Source organism: Orycteropus afer, unplaced genomic scaffold, assembly GCF_000298275.1.
Source record: "Orycteropus afer afer isolate SDZICR_OR568_19922 unplaced genomic scaffold, OryAfe1.0 scaffold00012, whole genome shotgun sequence".
Lineage (NCBI taxonomy): Eukaryota > Metazoa > Chordata > Mammalia > Tubulidentata > Orycteropodidae > Orycteropus > Orycteropus afer.
In genome coordinates this window covers 15,547,001-15,567,059 of record NW_006921599.1, presented here as the reverse complement: position 1 = coordinate 15,567,059, position 20,059 = coordinate 15,547,001, and the positions used below count along the sequence as shown (strand labels likewise).

At 37.3% G+C, this 20,059-nt stretch overlaps 1 protein-coding gene across 1 annotated transcript in view; it reads left to right on the top strand.

The window, feature by feature from the left end:
- DEK (DEK proto-oncogene) overlaps positions 1-19,034 on the top strand; it is a 33,917-nt gene extending 14,883 nt beyond the window's left edge. Inside the window, exons 6-9 of the mRNA XM_007952350.1 lie at positions 257-445; positions 14,196-14,331; positions 14,646-14,794; positions 18,912-19,034. Of these exons, the coding sequence (XP_007950541.1) occupies positions 257-445; positions 14,196-14,331; positions 14,646-14,794; positions 18,912-19,034 (597 nt within the window). The remainder of the gene's footprint in view (positions 1-256; positions 446-14,195; positions 14,332-14,645; positions 14,795-18,911) is intronic.
- Positions 19,035-20,059: the final 1,025 nt, after the last annotated feature.

The following is a 20,059-nucleotide window of genomic DNA, read 5'->3' as shown; positions in this document are numbered from 1 at the left end:
TGTCTGTGAGAAGTCTTTTTTTAAGTGTAGAATGCAATCAAAAGGGTATTATTGGTAATACAAAAAGATTTTGGGGTTAACCTGACAAGGTGGCAATGAATTATTCTCTCTAAAGCTGCTAAGTTTCTGAGTGCAATATTTTGAATCAGGAATGAGAAGAAATTGAGTTGAAAAGTAATTATTAAAAAGTTGATTGGCTTGGAAATTTGAATCTTACTCACTATTGTCTTTATTTACTTATTTTTTTAAAATGCAGCCATTGCCAAAATCCAAAAAAACTCCCAGCAAAGGCAGCAAAAAGGAACGAAACAGTTCTGGAATGGCAAGGAAGGCTAAGCGAACCAAATGTCCTGAAATTCTGTCAGACGAATCTAGTAGTGATGAAGATGAAAAGAAAAACCAGGAAGAGTCTTCAGATGATGAAGATAAAGAAAGTGAAGAGGAGGTGAAGTGGTTTATTTCATTTTTTTCCTCTCATTTCTTTCTATGGGAAGAGTTAAATATTCCTGCTATATAATAGATACAGCCAGGAAACAGATTTTAAGAACTATCCACAGGACCATATATTGGTTAATTCTGAAGATGCAGAAATAGTTAAGGATAAACACATTGCTTTCCATTGTTGTTGTGTGCCAATGAGTCAGACCCGACTCATAACAACCCCTCCTTGGGTTTCCGAGGCAGTATCACTATGGAAGTAGATCGCCCAACCTTCCTTCCGAAGAGTGGCTGGTGGGTTTGAACCGCCAGCCTTCTGGTTAGCAGTCAAGTGCTTTAGGCACTATGCTACCAGAGCTCCTTTTCTTTCCATTAAGAGGTGTTAATCTCATTGCCATGTCAGAGTGGAAGTTGGAAAAGAGTGAGATTGAGATCTGTGTGGACTGGATTTAAAATGCGCCTTTAGCTGAATATTGAGCACTAGGCTAGGGAAATGGGAAGGGAAGAAGAAAGAGGTGTACATACTCTAAACACAAAGGAACACAAAAAAGGATTCTTTGAGATTTTTTTTTTCATATTAATGTTTTGTCATTCACTTGAACCATTTAATTCTGTTTATGCAAAAAGCAAGGGCTTAAAGATCACCATTTTTGTCACAACTCTGGAGGTTATTTAATGAGAATAATACTATTTGAGGATTATTTATTGTTTTGTATCAGTTAGGAATGCCTTCCATTTTCTTTTACTTGGGAATATTTGTAAAATGTTGAGATAATTTAGTTTCCAAAGTGAAACTTCCAGGAAAAGGAGAGCTACTGAAGCAATTGTAAGTGTTAACTTTACCATCTCCTTGATGTATATCTTTAGTCAAGTAGATCAGGGAGAGGGTATAAGATGAGTTCCTGTTACTGTTAATGGTGTTTGGGTATTTTAACATTGTGTTGGTGCCCCTTCAGGTCAGGACTTTGCTCTATACTTTTGGGTCATCTCCTTTATCTTATTTAGGAACTAGATTGATGTTGGCTTGACATTTTAGGCCAGATAAGTCTTTGTTTTGGGGCTATCTTGTGTACTAGATGCAGTTGTTATGTGCCGTCGAGTCAGATGTGACTCATAGTGAGCAACCCCTCGGGTTTCCGAGGCAGTATCACTGTGGAAGTAGATTGCCCAACCTTCCTTCCGAGGAGTGGCTGGTGGGTTTGAACTGCCAGCCTTCTAGGTATCAGTCAAGTGCGTTAGGCACTACGCTACCAGAGCTCCTAGTAGATGCAGTAGCATCCCCTAACCATCCCCAGTTGTAACCACCATAAGTGTCTCCAGACATTGCCGAATGTCCTCAAGGGGCCAAAATCACATCCAGTTGAGAATCATTGAATTAGAGGGATAAAAATAGGGTGGTACTCTGATTGGATATATGTGTGTATTTGTCTTGAGGTGTTTAAAATTCAAACTTGTTTTAATGTCAAATTTTATAAAGATTTCTGTAGAGCTAAGTATGAAATACTTCATAAACTTTTAAAAATTGTTATAAGTCTAACGCAGGCATTCATAAATATCTTTTTTTAAATGTATTTTATTGGAATATAATTTATGTACAGTGAAATACACAAAACTAAAGTGATATGGGTCAATGCTTTTTTTTTTATTTGCAGTTTTTCCTCCCCTCCCTTCATAAATATCTTAATGTATTTTTGTTGTGAAAGAAGATGAGTAATCTGAGCACTGAGGTTTTTATGGATTGGATTTTAAAGACTTCTTGGAGAAATACATGTTTGTTTATATGTATATGTGTAATAGTGGCAATTTTACAGTAATAGTATTCCTCATTCAACAAATTTTTGGCTGTCTACTGTGTGCCATTCACTGTACTTCCTAAACTTTTTTTAAGGACAGAGTTACAAAGTGAAAAGTTATCATAAAATATAAACATCTAATTATTTCATAGAGGCCATATGATTATATGGGCTTTAGAATCTGTCTGGAGTCAATCCTAGCACTGCCTTGGATTGTCACTCTGACCTTGGGCAAGTTATTTAAACTCTGTATGCTTTAGTTTCCTCTCTGTAAAATGGGAATAATAATAGTCCTGGCCTCATGAAGTTGTATTAAATAATCAGTGCTGTTACTGTTAATATTAGTGTGAACCATGACCTTTTATCACTAGGAAGAATCCACTATTCCTGTCATTACAAAGGTACAGGATAAAAAGTGAGAGTATTATATATTCATTTACTTACTTGTTTTCCAGATTTGTGTCCCATTGTTCTAAGTAGAATTAGTTGAAGTCTTTATATGTAGATGACCCCTAATTTATATTTAAATTGGTTCCTGGATACTGCTAACAAATGGAATTAACCCATCATAAATCAAAGCCTTAATTTCTACAGTCCCGTAAATTTAGGGTTTGTGGCTAAAAATGAAGTTCAAATGATGAAAATTGTTAATGGGGTGGGGATAGGGGACGACACAAAAATGCTTTTACAGACAACCCCAAATCCACTACCATCAAGTCAATTCCAATTCATAGCAACCCTATAGGACAGGATAGAACTGCCCCATAAAATTTGCTTTTACAGACATGAGAATATAAAATCAGAATATGGAGGCTATGTTATATTCTCTTTGAGGGATTTTTCTTCATGAGCTGGTATTGACAGACTTCATAAAATACAATTCTCATGAACTCGGACTAAAAATCTTTTCCTTTTTGCTGGTGGTAGATCTCCTTCCTGCATATGTGCATCTTCGTGGTTCTGAAGATCGTTTTATATTTAGGGCTATCCGTCTCTAAAATTTTCGATAGATGATTCAATTTTTATGAAAGGCTCTGATTACCTTTGAGAAGTAAGTGCTGAAGGAGGGATAGTATATCTATGACAACTTTGTTTTTTCTTATTCTTCCATTTTATGAAGACTCAAGTGGAAACTTTGTTAGGGACTTGCAGTTAGAGGCTATGAGATCACAAAGAAAAGAGTTGCAAGATGATCAGAAAACTTGTGGATTGCTTGTAGATGGAATTTTTGGGGTAGATTTTTGATAGAAAATTATTAAAATATATTCTGTTTATTTCTTGAAGCTAATTTTTATTTCATAAAGACTTTCTATTATGATTAGCTGCTTATTCTAATTTAGATTTTTGGAGTAAATAATTATGAATTTGAGTAGTAGATTCCTCTGTACATTGACAGCATTAGGCTAAAGAATCTATGCTATAATGTTGAAGTTAGAATTGTTAGGCTGAAATCCAGTTCCAGTTGTAGTTGTCCCTTGGCCAGTTTGAATGGCAAAGTGACGCTGAATATTTTTCATTCACCTGTCGATTTTCATATTTAACTTTACCTTTGTGGAAGAATAGGATGCTTGACTTACAAGTAAATTCATTATTTTTCAAATGTTGAATTTTAAAATCCAGATGGTTGAAACACAATTGGCAGTTTTAAAAGTCTCTTACAAGAAGATATATCACATTTAGCATGTTAGCAGGTGATTGTTGAGACATTTTGGTTACATTTCTCCATGCTCTGTTTCTCTGATACTCAGTGGTTCACAGCCATTTTTCAATCCTCATTTTCCTTGGAATTAAATAAGAGTGTATTCTTTCTGAGTGTAGAGTAGGTAATTCCTTTGTAAAATAGCCATTCTGAACTTCCTTGTTAGCATGGTTCTTCTTGGATCTTTACTTATTAGAGCAGTTAAAGGAGAGTAATTGGGAACTAGGAAGAAAGTGGATGAAGTTTCTTTAAAATGAGAAAATAGGAAAATAAACAGGTTGACTTTATATGAATTCTAAAAAATCATCTGGTTCTCATATTAATAGCACATACTGGGTTAGAATCTTTGTGGGAAGATTGCTAAAAATGAACCTAATAACCTATTCAAAATAAACCATATTCTGGCATGCCATTCACAGGTGTTAGACCTTAGGCACAGAGAATTTACTAGCAAATTTAGATTTAGAATACAGTGAGAAAAAAGGAAACTGTAGAATGCCTCCCACATAGGAGAAAAAGACAATTCTATTAGTCTTTTAGATGGATTAAAAGAATATATATATATATTTTTAATTCTAACACTTCTCTCTCATTTTTGGTTTCCTAGTGTTTTATACAGTACACATTCTTATCTCTAGAAAAGTATACAACAAAGTGAGTTTTTCACTTTATGAATATTTAGAATTTATCTGGATAGTCACATGTATCAGGAATGTTTTCCAACTATCAGTAATTAAAAACCTTACTAATGTCCCAAACAATTTATTTTTCTTTCATGACAAGAAGTTCCCAGACAGGCAGTTCTGGGCTAGTACAGCATGTTAAGGAATCAAGGATTTGGGTACCTTTTTCTCTTCCTCGTCTACCATCTTGAATGTCTGGTTTTTAACATCATGATCACAAGATGATTGTTGTTGACCTGTGGGCATTGTATCCATGTTCCAGGAAAGGAAGAAAAAGGGCTCTCTCCTACTGGTATTTTGCATTTTTTTTTTTCCCCCCCAGAAGGGATGCCTTTTTCCAGAGATGGCATTGACCATAATTTTGTTCCCTGGCCATCTCTAGGTGCCACGAAAGCTATGAGATCCAGTTGTTAGCTTTTCTCCCTCTGTAGGGAGAAGGCAAATACAAAGTAGAATGTTGAGTGAGCTATAATCTTTGCCAAATTGGGGAGGCTTCTGGTTAAAATTTGTGGTAAAGCACGTATTTGGACAATATGAGAAATTATTTGGAGATAGTGGGAGGATGAAATGTGAAAGTTTTGTGCTCTTTAATTATATTTTAAGAAACTAAGAATTCTTCCATCCCATAATTTGATGAGAGGAATTAAGAAACCTTGTAAAACCATTGAAACCTTTTGTTGGAAGGCAAAGTTGAATAATCGCTATACTCACTCATTTAGACTTAAACTTATTTCCATAATCTTTTGTGAATATAACGAGGCTTACACATTCTTTCCTCTTGGCACTCTTGAGTTTTCTCGGCCAAGTTGTTAAAAGAATGCTGTATTTTAAGCTAATTTTTATTTTGTTCGTCTGTTCACCCAGTACAACCTTTCTGCTGTGAGGACAGGATTCTGGCTCTGTGACAGGCGTCTTCTTTGGAGACCCTCCTTCAAGAGCCCTGCTGCCTATAAAAGATAGGTAAGCCTACTCCCAAGAATTTTTTTGCCTTCCTTCAAAAATTACTTGTGTCAGTTCTCTGAATCTATACCTTCACGGTTATCAGAGACATGGAAACGCCTCTTAAAATTTTTTAAAATTTGTAAGTTTTAAAACTTTTAGATTGTAGTACGTTGTACTTTCTGAAATTGTGGCAGCTGTCAATTTTCATCTGTTCCTCTATAACATAAAAATACCTGTATTTGATGGTCTTTATTGAATCACTTACAACATATTCAGAAAAGCAAGCCAGAATCTTTAAAAATAAATCCTGTGGCAGTTTGGAAACTCAATTTTTCTTTATTCTTTACTTTTTGATTTTTTTTCTAAACTCATTAACCCAATTTTTCCCCCAGAAATTTTATTAAAAGTCTAGTCTTAGTTCCCTGTTTGATTAAATGACAAGGGTGTTAATACCATAACTATTGCCAGCCTTTTTCCTTTATAATACCACATAATAGTTTTACTATAATCACTGAAGTTTTTTTTTTTATTATTTAAAAAGAGACTCAAAGTAGGGTCAGTACTTGGTTTCTGATGAATTCACTTTTTTAATTTTTCATTTAATAAGTTGGGGGGGTTGCTAAGTGCAATTGCAGATGTAAAAGACATTTTCTACCCATGTGCCATTTGAGTGATGCTTAGTATTAATAAAGAATTTCAAAAGAAAGAATACTTTGTATATGTTGATGAGTGAAGGTGTAAGGGGAAAATGGAAGAAGCAGCACCTGAGATTGACCTTGGGAATAGAGAAGAAAGTCATACATATGAACAGAGATGGGAAGCAGCAGGAAAGTACAGTATGCCTTTGATAAACACACTTGTCTGTGATTAGAGTAGTGTGCCCAGAAGTAAAGCGTTGAGGAATGAACCTAGTAAAACCAGACTATTGAGAACCTATGAGGCTGTGTGAATAATAATGCATAAATAATACAACCTTTGGGAATAGGTTCATCATTTCCACTCATTCAAGTGATTGTTTTATTCTGTACCTGAGCATTTGCTAAGTAAGGGGGGAAATGAGTACTTACAGCAAAGATAATGAGGATGGTACAGGGTCAGGCAGTGTTTCATTCTTTTGTACATAGAGTAGCTGTGAGTCAGAACTGACTCGATGGCGCCTAACAGCAACGATTTAATAGTCTGCCCGAGAAGAAGTGACTCTCATTCAGTCAGCATTTATTGGTATATGTAAGGAAGGAAACTATTGAGAATCTGCTGTGTGCCTTACACTGTCACATCTTGCAACTCATTTAATCTTGACCCCCTGAAGGAAGAACATAGACCCTCAGTTTTCTATTTGAGGCTATAAAAGTATATAATGATCTTTTTACTGCATTCTCATTGTTGTTAGTTGCTACTGAGTTGATTCTGACTCCTGACAAATCCATGTGTGCAGCGTAGAACTGCTCCATAGGATTTTCAAGGCTGTGACCTTCCAGAAGATCTCCAGGCTGTCTTCCGTGGTGCTTCTGGGTAGGTTGGTCCTGCCAACCCTTCAGCTAGTGGTTGAGTGCTTAATTGTTTGAAGTACCCAGGGACTCTATCTTACTGTTTCTTTCCAGAGCTTCTAGTTCATATATTTCTGTCTTTAGAGTTCTTTTTAAAATTTTTTTAACAATGTACGTCAGTTATATCAGATGACCAAAAAAATAAACCCAAACCCACTGCCATCAAGTTGATTGAGACTCACACTGACCCTATTGGACAGAGTAGAACAGCCCCATAGGGTTTTCAAGGCTGCAAATCTTTATGGAAGCAGACTTCTTCATCTTTCTCCTGCGGAGTGGCTAGTGGATTTGAACTGCTGACCTTTTGGTTAGCAGATGAATGCCTTAAACACTGCGCCACCAGAACTCCTTGTACCAGATGAGAGTAATGTTAAAAATAAGCAAGTTTTTTTTTTTTTTTTTTTTTTTTAATTAGGATTTGGGTGAAGATTTACAGAGTAAATTCACCTTTCATACAGCAGTTCACATACACCTTGTCTCATGTCATTGACCAAAATTTACAATGCAGCAGCTCCCCTCCCACCTCCTCCCCACAGCCATCTCCTCCCAGTGTCCATCCCTTCATACTCTCCTGCACCCTGAGCTATCTCCCTGTGCATAAGCAGCCCCTCCCTCCCCCATGATTGTTCTCTCCAGGGCGTGCGTCTACCTGAGGTAAATGTTCAACTCACATGCCTGTACTCTCTTTGGCTGGAAACCACAGCTGTGGGCTCAATTCCAGACCCGAAGGGCAGCCAGGGGCCACAGTCTCAGCGGTTACACCAGGCTCCATTGGACCAGCAAACCTGGTCCCCACCTTCTAAAAATAAAGAAGTTTTGCTAACTGTTGTTAGTAGAAAACATGTTTGTCTTAGTTAGCAGGCTCATTCTAATGAACTAGAACCTCAGGGTTGGGAGAGATCTTTAGAAGTTATCTAGCACCCCAAGAGTCTTCTCCTAATTCAGTTTTCCAAATAATTACATAGCAATTACTAAGCATCAGTTCTGAGCTATGCACTGTGGATAAAGAAATAAAGACAAAGTCTCTGCCTTTAAGCAGTTTGGTAAGGAGGAGGGAGGTCAAGGATCAGTAGGAAAAACTGTAGTAGAGTCTAAGTTAAGAGCTAAAGAGAGGTACAGAAATGATAATGTGGGAACTCAGGATCTTAATTATTTCTAAGGGTACATGGGAAACAAGGTCATAGACCTGGACAGGGAAAATTCAAGGGAGGTAACAATGTGATCTGTGCTTTGAACGATGAATAAGAAGGGTTGCCATAGCAAAAGAAAAAGATTTGGAGACAGTGGTTTATGTAGCACTGGACTACAGCAAGACTTTAAAAGACATTCTAAATAAAGAGTCCTAGAGATAGAAAGTTTGGAGGGTAGGGGCCAGAGGTAGCCCTAAAACAGAGTTTGGTTGTCTTCTGTTACCTTTCTGTCAACACTTTTTTGGTGGTGTTACATTTATATGCAAAGGAAAAATAATTCAAGAATACGATAAATAGATATCAGCATGCTTATTAATAATTTATTTCAGTAGTTTCAGCCTTGGCTTAGAGAAATATATAAGTACATCACTCATTCCTATAAACAGCTCATGTAGAAGAAGGCACACCGGACTCAATCAAAATGTCTTGCATCTTGCTGTAAGGTGTAGGTTCATTTAACTACTCAGATTCATTTTCTTCATTTATAATGATATAATCAGCTTTGTCTGTGAGTTTAAAATTTTTTCCATTGTTTTCATTTTTACCCACTGTTGGGGAGTTCATTCCAACTCAGCAACTCTGTAGAACAGAGGAGAACTCCCCAATAGGGTTTCCAAGGCTGTATCTTTATAGAAGCAGACTCTCATATTTTCCTGCAAAGTGGCTGGTGGGTTCAAACTGCTGGCGCTTTAACCACTCTGCCACCAGGCCTTATGTATGTAGTATGTGTGGAGGCAGTGCTACAGAAATGCTCTGTTTTTCTGATACAGCCTTTTAATTAGATTTCTAACCATTTTCTGGATGCATAGTAGACCAGGTTCTACAAAAGATAAAGAGATGAAATAAGAAGTATTTATTAAGTGGCTGTTGAATGCCAAACACTGTTCCAGTTGTTGAGAAGATAGGGCTTAAATAGATGGTCAGGTGTCTCTTCTCATGGAGACTGGTATAATAGTGGGAAAATGGACATGTAAATTACTACCATTTAATTAACATACAGGGAGCCTTGGTGGTGCAGCAGTTAAGTGCTAGTATACTAACTGAAAGGTTGGCAGTTTGAACCTCACCAGCAACTGCAGCAGAAAGACCTGGTGATCTGTTTCCATGGGGTTTATAGCCAAGAAAATCCTATGGTGTAGTTCTTCTTTGTAACATGAGGTTGCTGTGAGTGAAAGTCAACTCAGTGACACTTAGTAACAACAATAAATGCAGATTTATTGTTTGTTCTTTGCTGCTTAATGTATATTTATTAATTTGATCCACACAACAACTCTACTGTGGATAACAAGCATAGTTTATCAAATCTCAGATGCCTATAAGGCATTTTTACAGAAATTGTAAAATATACCCCAGTGTCAGAGATGGGTAAATGTTAAAAGCCAGCAAAGTTTGGTATTATTGCCTCCATTTTAAAGTTGGGGAAACAGGCACAGAGAAGGGCCAGGTGATTATCTGAGAACACAAAATTAGTCAAGGCAAGTGATTTGCTTGAGAATGCAATCTTAGCATTGGAGTCAGATTTGAAGCAGGAAGTTTGGATCTAGTGCCTGCATTCTTACTCACTGCCTCCCAATACCATACATAAAATAGGAATAAATCAATTGTAGGCCAAGTACTATGGGAATACGGATTTATCACATTGATGGTATTGTGAAAGATTTGGAGGAGGCAATTGTGAAGCTGGATTTAGAATGTAAGTTGGATTTTCCCAGACATAGAAAAACCAAAAAACCCAAACTCATTGCAGTTGAGTCAGATCTCACTCATAGTGACGCCTCCTTGGGTTTCCAAGGCAGTATCACTACGGAAGTAGATTGCCCAGTCTTCCTTCCGAGGAGTCGCTGGTGGGTTTGAACCACTAGCCTTCTGATTAGCAGTCAAATGCCTTAGGCATTACGCTACTGGAGCGCCTCAGGCAAAGAAGGGGAGTGGAATTCCAGAGTGAGAAAGTAAAGAACATTTGAAACTCTCACAAAAAATTAAAATGAGTATGGCTTAACTTGCTGCTTTGGTTCTCTCAATCCGTTTTTTCCCTTACTTTCAAGATACCACGTTTGTTTTAACTGCCAGAAACTGTCCATGTGTCCCAGTACTGAGGTCTGTCCTTGGGGATGCTTCCATTTTCCAAAGTTACCTCTTTTCCCTACCAGTAACACAGCTATAGTGCAGCTGAAGTGAGTCCTGACACCTGCAAGACTAAAGCACAAGATGTGAGTTAGTCAATTACCTTGCCCCTGCCCAGGATGATCCCCTTAGATATGAGTGTCCATGCATTATCTCAGTGCTTAGCTCTTTCACTGTTTTCCCATGCATGTGAACACAAGTCAGTCTAAAAAAGGTGGCTTATTGAATTCTTACCCTGTGTTTGTCATAGAATAATTTGCAACTGGTGAACAAAGACAAGTGAAATCCAGTATAAATAACATGACTCATTACAGGGATTCGGATGTCCACGGGTCCAGTCATGCAGTGATACAAGAATGATGCATCATGATTAATTAGCACAGGTGTTAATGAGTCCATTTTACTGTTGTTATAATTTCATTTCCTTGCTTTTAAAGAAAACTTGCTTCATGTTATTAGAGGAAATTATATTTGCATAAGAAAAGAAATTTTCACTTTACTAAAGGAAACACTGATGATGATAATGAATCCACTGCCATCAAGTCGATTCCAAATCATAGTGACCCTATAGGACAGAGTAGAACAGCCCCATAGGGTTTCCAAGGCAGACTCTCATCTTTTTCCCCACAGAGCAGCTGGTGTGTTCAAACTGCTGACCTTTTTGGTTAGTAGCTGAAGGCCTTAACTATTGTGCCACCAGAGCTCTCTAATAGTAATAATAACTAGTATTTATTGTTTCCTAGGTACCAGGCACCATTAAAAGTACTTTCATATAGTAGTAATGCTTTTCACTCCCCATAAAACAATAAATGCTGTTATTTTTCTCGTTTTGTAGACGAGGAAACCAGCGCCTAGAGATGAACTAGAGCTGGAGTTTGAAACCAGGCAGCCTGACTCTAGCCCCCCCACTGTTATGTTTTATCTTTTGTCATTCTTGTGACTGTGCTTTTGTGATCTTTCAGAAATTTTGTTAACAGATAAGAGGCCAAAGACTTACTAGTTGTCTGCATAGAAAAATTACAGAACACTACTCTTTCTAGAGGGAGCTCTGGTAGTATAGTGGCTAAGGCACTTGACTGCTAACCAGAAGGCTGGCGGTTCAAACCCAGCAGCCACTCCTCGGAAGGAAGATAGGGCAATCTACTTCCGTAGTGATACTGCCTCAAAAACCCAAGGAGAGGTCGTATGAGTCAGGTCTGACTCGACGGCACATAACAACAACAACAACAACAACAACTCTTTCCAGAAGATGATATTAAATGTTAGATGTACACTTTGAATTTTTTGTGTTTGTCCAAAAGAAAAATTTTACGGAGATGTCTTGATTATCGTTTATTTGTCAATGCAAATTTTTATGCTTTGTCAAAGTACACTACTGCCAATGTATAGGTTTCAGAATGGGTTCATACTGTGTTTGCCTTCCAAAATGTTAATGACAACCTTATATACCTCAGCATTGAAAACCTCTGGAAGTATTTTAATGATATAATTCTAATTATCAAATTTGAATGGGGGTCAAGTTATAATGCTTCTAACATCATTATCTCTTGTCTTCCTCAACTCTTCAAATAATAGCCTAGTTTCTTATAAAGTATTTGAATGACTTATACACCTAGATTTTATTTAACCTTTGATAGGAGAATGATAATAAAACCAAGTGATTCAGACTCATGGCAACCCCATGTAATTCAGAGTAGAACTACACTACACTCTATAGGGTTTTCAGTGGCTGAGCTGAGATCTTTAAGTAGTAGATCACCATGCCTTTCTTCCGAGATGGCTCTAGGTGGATGCAAACCATTCTGTTAGTATCTAAGCGCTAAACCATTTATACCACCTTGCTGGTTGGGAGAGTGACAGTAGTGATTGTTTTGTGTATTAAATGCATCAGCAGAACTTAAGAATTTTTAATATTTCCTTTTAGAGCCTAGTGTAGTTCTTTTGATCTAGGTGGACAAATATTAAACTTTAAACTTAGTTTAAGTTGGTCATGAAAATTGAAACGTTGATGCCTATCCAACCCCTACCATCTAGAACATTTCTGAGGATTAAAAAATAAATAAGAATGACCCTCAGACAGGAAAATTCCTTAGTAAAATTCATGTACTTTACTTTAAGATGCATATCAGCCCTTGATATCTGTTAAATTCATTCTTAGTGGCAGTTGGACTGGATAGTTCAGTTACTGGGATAGTGCAGTGTGATGTTGGGCTTATATAGAGATACGCAATGATGGTAGTGCAGCAAGGGAGAAAACAAACACTAATATCCCATGAAGGAACTCTGGTAGCATAGTGCCTAAGGCACTTGACTGCTAACCAGAAGGCTGGCGGTTCAAACCCACCAGCCACTCCTCGGAAGGAAGGTTGGGCAATCCTACTTCTGTAGTGATACTGCCTCGGAAACCCAAGGAGGGGTCACTATGAGTCGGGGCCGACTCTACGGCACATAACAACAACAACAGAAGGCTGGCGGTTTAAACCCACCAGCCACTCGGAAGGAAGGTTGGGCAATCTACTTCCTTGGTGATACCGCCTTGGAAACCCAAGGAGGGGTCGCTATGAGTCAGGGCCGACTCAACGGCACATAACAACAACAACAATATCCTATGAACTGCACTTAGAAGCAGCCCGATGAGCCCACTTAATATTTGGAACAGATTGTTATATAACTTTAATCTTCTTCAATGACAGGTTAGATAGACACAGTGGCTCTGTCCTAAAAAAAATAGAAGGTTGAATTGTGATTATAATACTCAGAAGTCAAGAGTATAAAACATTTGAAGAAACATACTATCAAAAGTGATTTACAGCAGTTTTGGTGTGTAAATGTGAGAATTTGTCCTGGGATGTTTATATTGGATGTTTTACTTTGAGGATATGTATTAAATGAAGAATTAGTATTTCATAGACCTGGTTGAAATACAGAGTAATTTTGTCTTTAATCTATCCATATGCATGTGTTTTACTTTTGTTTTAATCAGGTCTAAGGTTAGTGTTTAAGAATCTAGGTACTGGAGTCAGGCAGGCCTCTATTTGAATTTTGCCTTATTTATTAGTTATATAACTGGACAAGTTAGCCTCTCTGTGCTCAGTTTCTTCATATATTCATATATATTTATTGAACAAATACTTTGTATTAGGCACTATTTTAGGGACTGCAGACACACTGAACGCAAGAAGGAAAAAAAAATCCTTGTCCTCATAAATTCTGTATTCTAGTGTGAGAGAGAGACAATAAATAAGAGGATTTAAAAAAAAAAAAAAAAACAGTTGATCTGACTCACAGCAACCCTGTAGGGTACAGTAGAACTTCTCCATAGGGTTACTCCAAGGCTGTAAATCTTTAAGAAAGCAGACTGCCATATCTTTCTCCTGTGGAGCAGCTCGTAGGTTCAAACTGCCAACCTTTCGGTCAGCACATGAGTGCTTAACCACTGTGCCACCAGGGCTACTTGAAGATAATAATAGTACCTGTGTTTTAGGGGTTTTTCCAATATTAAGTAAGGTAATAAATATAAAATTTTCTATCCTTAGCGCAGAAAAATGTGGGAATCTATTTTAGGGCTTGATGTATATATAACTTATGCCTCGTCTTATATTGAGAAAAAATAAAGTTTGTTGAGTTTTATTAGCCATCTCTCAAGAATTGATAATTGAGAATAACTTTTAATAAGTGATACTAATACATTAATTTTTTCTAATGTTTTGAGTATAGGGTGAGTAGAGTGATGACAGTGAATCTCATCCACATGTGTACTTTGCTTTCCTTTTCAATAGTCACCAAAAAAGACATCTAAAAGAGAAAAACCTAAACCGAAAGCCACTTCTAAAAGTAAAAAATCTGTAAAAAGTGCTAATGTCAAGAAGGCAGATAGCAGCACCACCAAGAAGAATCAAAACAGTTCCAAAAAAGGTACGTTAGACACATTATCAGTGCCTTTAAATATGTAACGTACATGTTACAGCATAGTGTTTAAGTGTATGTGAAAAATAGGTAAGCTACTTAAAACATTAGGAGGAAAAGTAGCATGCTAGTTTTTTAATAGTTCATTATTTGTAAAAATTATTAAAATTTCAATGCATGTTTTATAGTAAACTATAGGGATTTGTAATCTTTGAGATCTGATGAACGCTTATAGAATTCTTACCAATCGGTCTTGAGTATTAACTTACTTTACTACATAACAAAAATTTATATTAACATGTAATAAAATTTCTTACTTTTAGAAAGTGAATCTGAGGATAGTTCAGATGATGAACCTTTAATTAAAAAATTGAAGAAACCTCCCACAGATGAAGAGTTAAAGGAAACAGTAAAGAAATTATTGGCAAATGCTAACTTAGAGGAAGTCACAATGAAGCAAATTTGCAAAGAGGTAATTGAACAAATGCTTGGAGCGTTTTGCTTTCATTTGAAACATTTCTTTATCAATCCATTAATTCAAAGCTAGATCCTATGTTTATTCATAGATTGAACAAGTATTTATTGAACTCCTACCGCATGCCAAGCACTCTTTCAGGTGCTAGGGTGCCACATTAAATAAAAGTCTGCTTTAATGGGAGTTTTTTCATAAATAATACTAGAATGAATACAATTTTAAAAACTAAAATGGTACATTCCAAACCATGTAGAAAACTTTTCCTGTTTTTATTGTTCATCCTTAGATTGTGTTAGTTTAAAAAGCTGACTCTTGTGGGCCACTTTATTCTCAGTATTAGTATGGTAAATGAGATATTCTAAGTGGGTTCTCAATTTGGGCTTCAATGAAGTTCTGATACTTTTCAGGATCTCAAATCCCAGATCAAAATTGGGAGATTTTAAGAGTCAAGTTACTTACAGTAAAAAAATTAAAACTTGAACATATACCAAGGTGAAATGTTCTATATTTTTTTCAGGACATTGACTGCTGTCTGTTTATTCATTCAGCATTCATTTAGCCTCTATCACATACTGGGCACTGGGCTAGATGTTAGAGGTACAGTCAGAGGAAACCATTATTTGGCTTTAGGGGCGTACAGTCCAGTAGAATACAAAGAGATTCAGAGATATTGAAAGTATTTTAGTAATTAGGGCTGTGTTAGAAGAGTGCAGAAGGCACTACAGCACCACGGAACAAAAAGGGCCTACTTAGGACAGTGAGTAAGGGTTGGACAGTCTGGAAAATGGACTTGGAAGAGATCCTGTGCTGGGTTCTTAGAGTGTCAGTTGTTCTGTATAGTCATATAGTTGAATAACATTGACATATTCACTGAAATACTGTAAGAAGTACTAATTAGTTTAATATGGCTGAAGACTAGGGTTAGAAGGAAGTCTTTATGTTAACTAAAGAGTTATTCAGGTTTTTATATGTGACTTGATACAGAGCTTGGTTTTCTTCCTGAAACTAAAGGAGAATTGGGATGCTGGGTTGGTTATTGGAAATTGAGAGGCATGACAATCAGATTTTTTTTTAAGTCATTCTAGAAACATCAAGAAGGGTTGATTAGAGAGGGATGAGAGAAAGCATCAGGAAACAAAATTTATGCCATAAATTATAGGATTGCTATAATCCAAGCTAGAAATCAAGAGAACCTGATCAAATGTAGTGTCATTATAGGTTAAGGGCTTGAGCAGCATCAGTCATAATAGGGAATAGAACAGAACCAGTACTTTCTGAGGAAAAAATTTCATTCTAGACATTTTGAGATGGAGTGCTTCAGAATATCTAAGAGGAAGAATTTGTGAACATGGTAGTTCTACAGTTTAGTAGAGAAATCTAGAGTAGGATATTGCTGGGAGTTGAAGCAGGAGTGTAGATAAGGTGACCCTCAACCCACTGCCATTGTCTAGAATCCAACTCATAGTGACCCTATAAGATGGAGTAGAACTGCCCCTAGAGTTCCCAGGGCTATAAATCTTTATGAAAGCAGTCTGCCGCATCTTGCCCCCACAGAGCATCTGGTAGGTTCAAACCACTGACCTTTTGGTTAGCCAAATGCTGTAACCAGTGCACCACTAGAGCTTCTTAAGGTAGCCCCAAGAAGATTTTTTTGGCTCTCACAAGTACCATTGCCAATGAGCTGGTTTTGACTTGTGGCAACCCCGTATTTGTCAGAGTAGAACATGCTCCATAGGATTTCCAAATGCTGATTTTTTGGGAAGTGTATATACAGGTCTTTCTTTTGAAGGACTCCTGGATGATTTGAAATTCAAACTTTTTGGTTAGCGGCTGAATGTGTTAACTGTTTATACCACCCAAGGACTCTGAACTTAAAATAGGGCCAATCTTTTTGGAGTAGTTATATTTTCCAACATCATTTGGTAGCTTTAAGCACAGAATTGATAACTACAGAAAAGTTGGTAGGTAGACTAATTTAGGGTTGGAGTTTTTTTAGAACAAGGGGCAAAAAAAAAAAATTAGAGTAATTTAAATGAATTTTATTTGCAGGGGTTGGCAAACTATTGTCTGAAGACCAAATCTATCCTACCACCTGTTTTTATAGAGTTTTATTGTAACACAGCCACACCCATTCATTTAAGTATGTCTGGTGGTGTAGTGCCTAAGGCATTGGACTGCTAACCAGAAGGTTGGTGGTTCAATCCCACTAGCTACTCCGTGGAAGGAAGACTGGATGATCTACTTCTGTGAAGATTTACCACCTTGGAAACCTAAAAGGGGTAGCTATGAGTCGGAATCTACTCAATGGCAGTGAGTTTGTTTTTTTTTTTAATGATGGTTTTAAGGAGCTCTGGTGACACAATGCCTAAGGCATTTGACTGCTAACCAGAAGGTTGGTGGTTTGAATCTACAGCTATTACACAGGAGAAAGATGTGGCAGTCTGCTTTTTACCTCCTTGAAAACCCTATGGGGGCAATTCTGTCTGTCCTATAGAGCCACTGTGAGTTGGAAGTGATTCGCCAGCAGCAAGTATGGTGGCTTTTTCACTTCAGTGGCAAAGTTTACTAATAATGACAGAAAAACTGTGGCCCAGAGTGGTGAAAATACACCTGCTCATCACTTCTTCACTATCTCTTTAGCCAACATTTCACATTTATGACAATAGTAAAATATTTAAGTATTTTGTGCATTAATGAGATAGCAGGTATGGTAGCAATTGCTGGAGAGCATCCCTTCTCTTGAGGAGGGTCTCCAAGAGGCTTTTGATAACTGGGCCATGCTGCCCATCAGCCTCTGCTTCTTCCTGCCCCTTCCTACTGGTGGCACCCCCTCTGAATGGAATGCAGGCAACACCTAGCCAGCAGATGCCTGTTCTTTTCCTAGCTCCTGTGCAGCCTGAGGCTCTACAGCTCAAAATTGCCATGGATGTAAGAAAAGAGGCAATGAGAGGGTGTTTGGAAGAAAGGCATGTGACTTTAATGACATCCCAAAGTGAGCCAGGCTGGTCCTAAAGCCCCTCAGAGTGACCAGTGACTCTGTGCTGCCAGGCTCCCAGCACCCTTGCAGGAATCCTCAAGACTTATCAGGGCTTTCAGGAGTGGGAGTGGAGCCCTAGAGGCAGTTCCCCTGATGGAAGCTCTGACCCAGCACAGGAGGAAGATGAAGTGCTTAAGCCATGGGCCCTCTCCAGTCACACAGCCTGGCTTTGTCTCCTCTAAGCCTCTTTCTCTGCAGAGGAGTAACCCATAAGTGGACTTGTCACAGTTATGAGCGATCAGTAAATCCTAGTCATTATTTTTGTGATCATATTGCAAGTTTAAAAAACCAGATGGTCTGAAAACAAAAATTCTCCATTTTTGCATAACACTGGTTTACAAATGCATGATGATTTTGTCTTTGGAGCCTAACCATGTTCGTAAGTAAGAAGTGAGTATATTCACTATCCGGTCCTTTACATGAAAAGTTTGCCAGCCTTGAATGGTAGGATAGGAGTGAGTCAGTAGGTGCTTTCTAATAGACTGAGCACATGGAAGGACTAGAAGTCATTATGAAGTCAAGCAGCAGATAGAATGGGACTTAGGAAGTTGACAAAAGACAGGTATTTAAAGGTTAAGGATTTTAAAGTAGAGGATTCCTGAGACTACATGGATCCTAGTGATGTAGCTTTGGAGAAGGAATTGAACAGTGGAGGCTGAAGTTCATTGGAGTTCAAGTTGAGGAATCCGAAGTAGAACGTTGAATGGTGTAACAGAAGAAATTTCAAGATAATATCCCTAAAAAAATACCTGACAGATAAATTTGCCAATATAAAGAACTTAGCCCCCCGAAGCTAAAACTTACTTGTTTTCCTCACCCAGGTTTATTCTGAATTCAACCAAAAGTACTAGTTTGTAAAGCACTAGAATGTTTGCATGCCAGTTTATGTTCTGCTCTTTATACAGTATTAAAACTACTCATTTGCAATACAGTTCTGTGTGGTACACCAGAGTATTATTAGGTGCACTTGCAGGTAGCTTATTTTTAGCATGAACTTTTTACTTTTATCCAAAGATAGAGAATATTAGTGTTTTTTTTTTAATCTACTTTTAACATTTTTTTTCCCTTTCACTACAGGTATATGAAAATTATCCAGCTTACGATTTAACTGAAAGGAAAGACTTCATAAAAACAACTGTTAAAGAGGTAAGTGTTTCCATCTTTCCTAAGTTTGATCATTTTGGACATAAACAAGACTAAAAAGAAATCCTATGTATGAGACACTGCATATTTTTCCAAAGCATTCATGTCACTGTCATATTCAATCCTCAAATTCCTTTAAAGTAGATAGGGACAGATACTTCTTTTCATTACTGTTTTAGAGCTTAAAAAATAGAGTCTGAATAGTTAGGGACAAAACATGAACTTGGATCAAGAAGTGGGTTCAGTATCATAGGTAGCATGGCACCTCGTTTAAAGTAAGTTCTTGTCCTTCAGTCAAAGGTGAAGGAAGAACAGCAGCTCCAGTTTTATATTGATCCCAGCTGATTTCCCACAGGTCACAGTAGTAAACTGTTGTTGAACGGTGCTCTTGGGTCTATTTCAGCTCATAACAACCGCATGTGACAGAGTAGAACTGCCCCCTGTGGTTTTCTAGGCTGTGATCTTTGCCAGATCATTCTCACACATAGCTGCTGGGTGGGTTCAAACTGAATTTTTGGTTAGTAGCTGAGTGCTTAAATACTGTACCACCAAGGCTCATTAGTAGTAAAAGAGAAATGTGGAATTTTTAGTAGTAAAATAAACTTTTTTTTTTTTAATGTGTACTTAATATTGTATGTTGGGTATAAGAAAATAATGTTTCTCTTTCATTACAGCTAATTTCTTGAGATACACGTTAGAGACAGACGACTTGGCCCCATGGATTTGAAGATCTGATTTATACCAGCAAAGAGAATGTATTTCCTTTTCTAAATCCTTGTTAAGCATTGCGTTGGTAGAACTTACTGCTGACCTTTTTGATCGCGAGTGTTAGGTACATTTGACTTTGCCGTTTTAAATTGCATTTCTGTGCAGTGTTTAGTTTAAAAGCTTGCATGGCAGTAATTGTTCCTTTTATAGTTCTATTTTGTACATTTTTGATTTCTTTATTAAGGTCATAGATTCTTGAACTCTTGTGGTTTTTAGTGTGCTTAACATTAGCGTGCTTAAGACATCCTTTTAATCAAGTAGAACAAAAACTATTATTATCGGCATCTATACATGCAGAGAATATTGCAGTATTT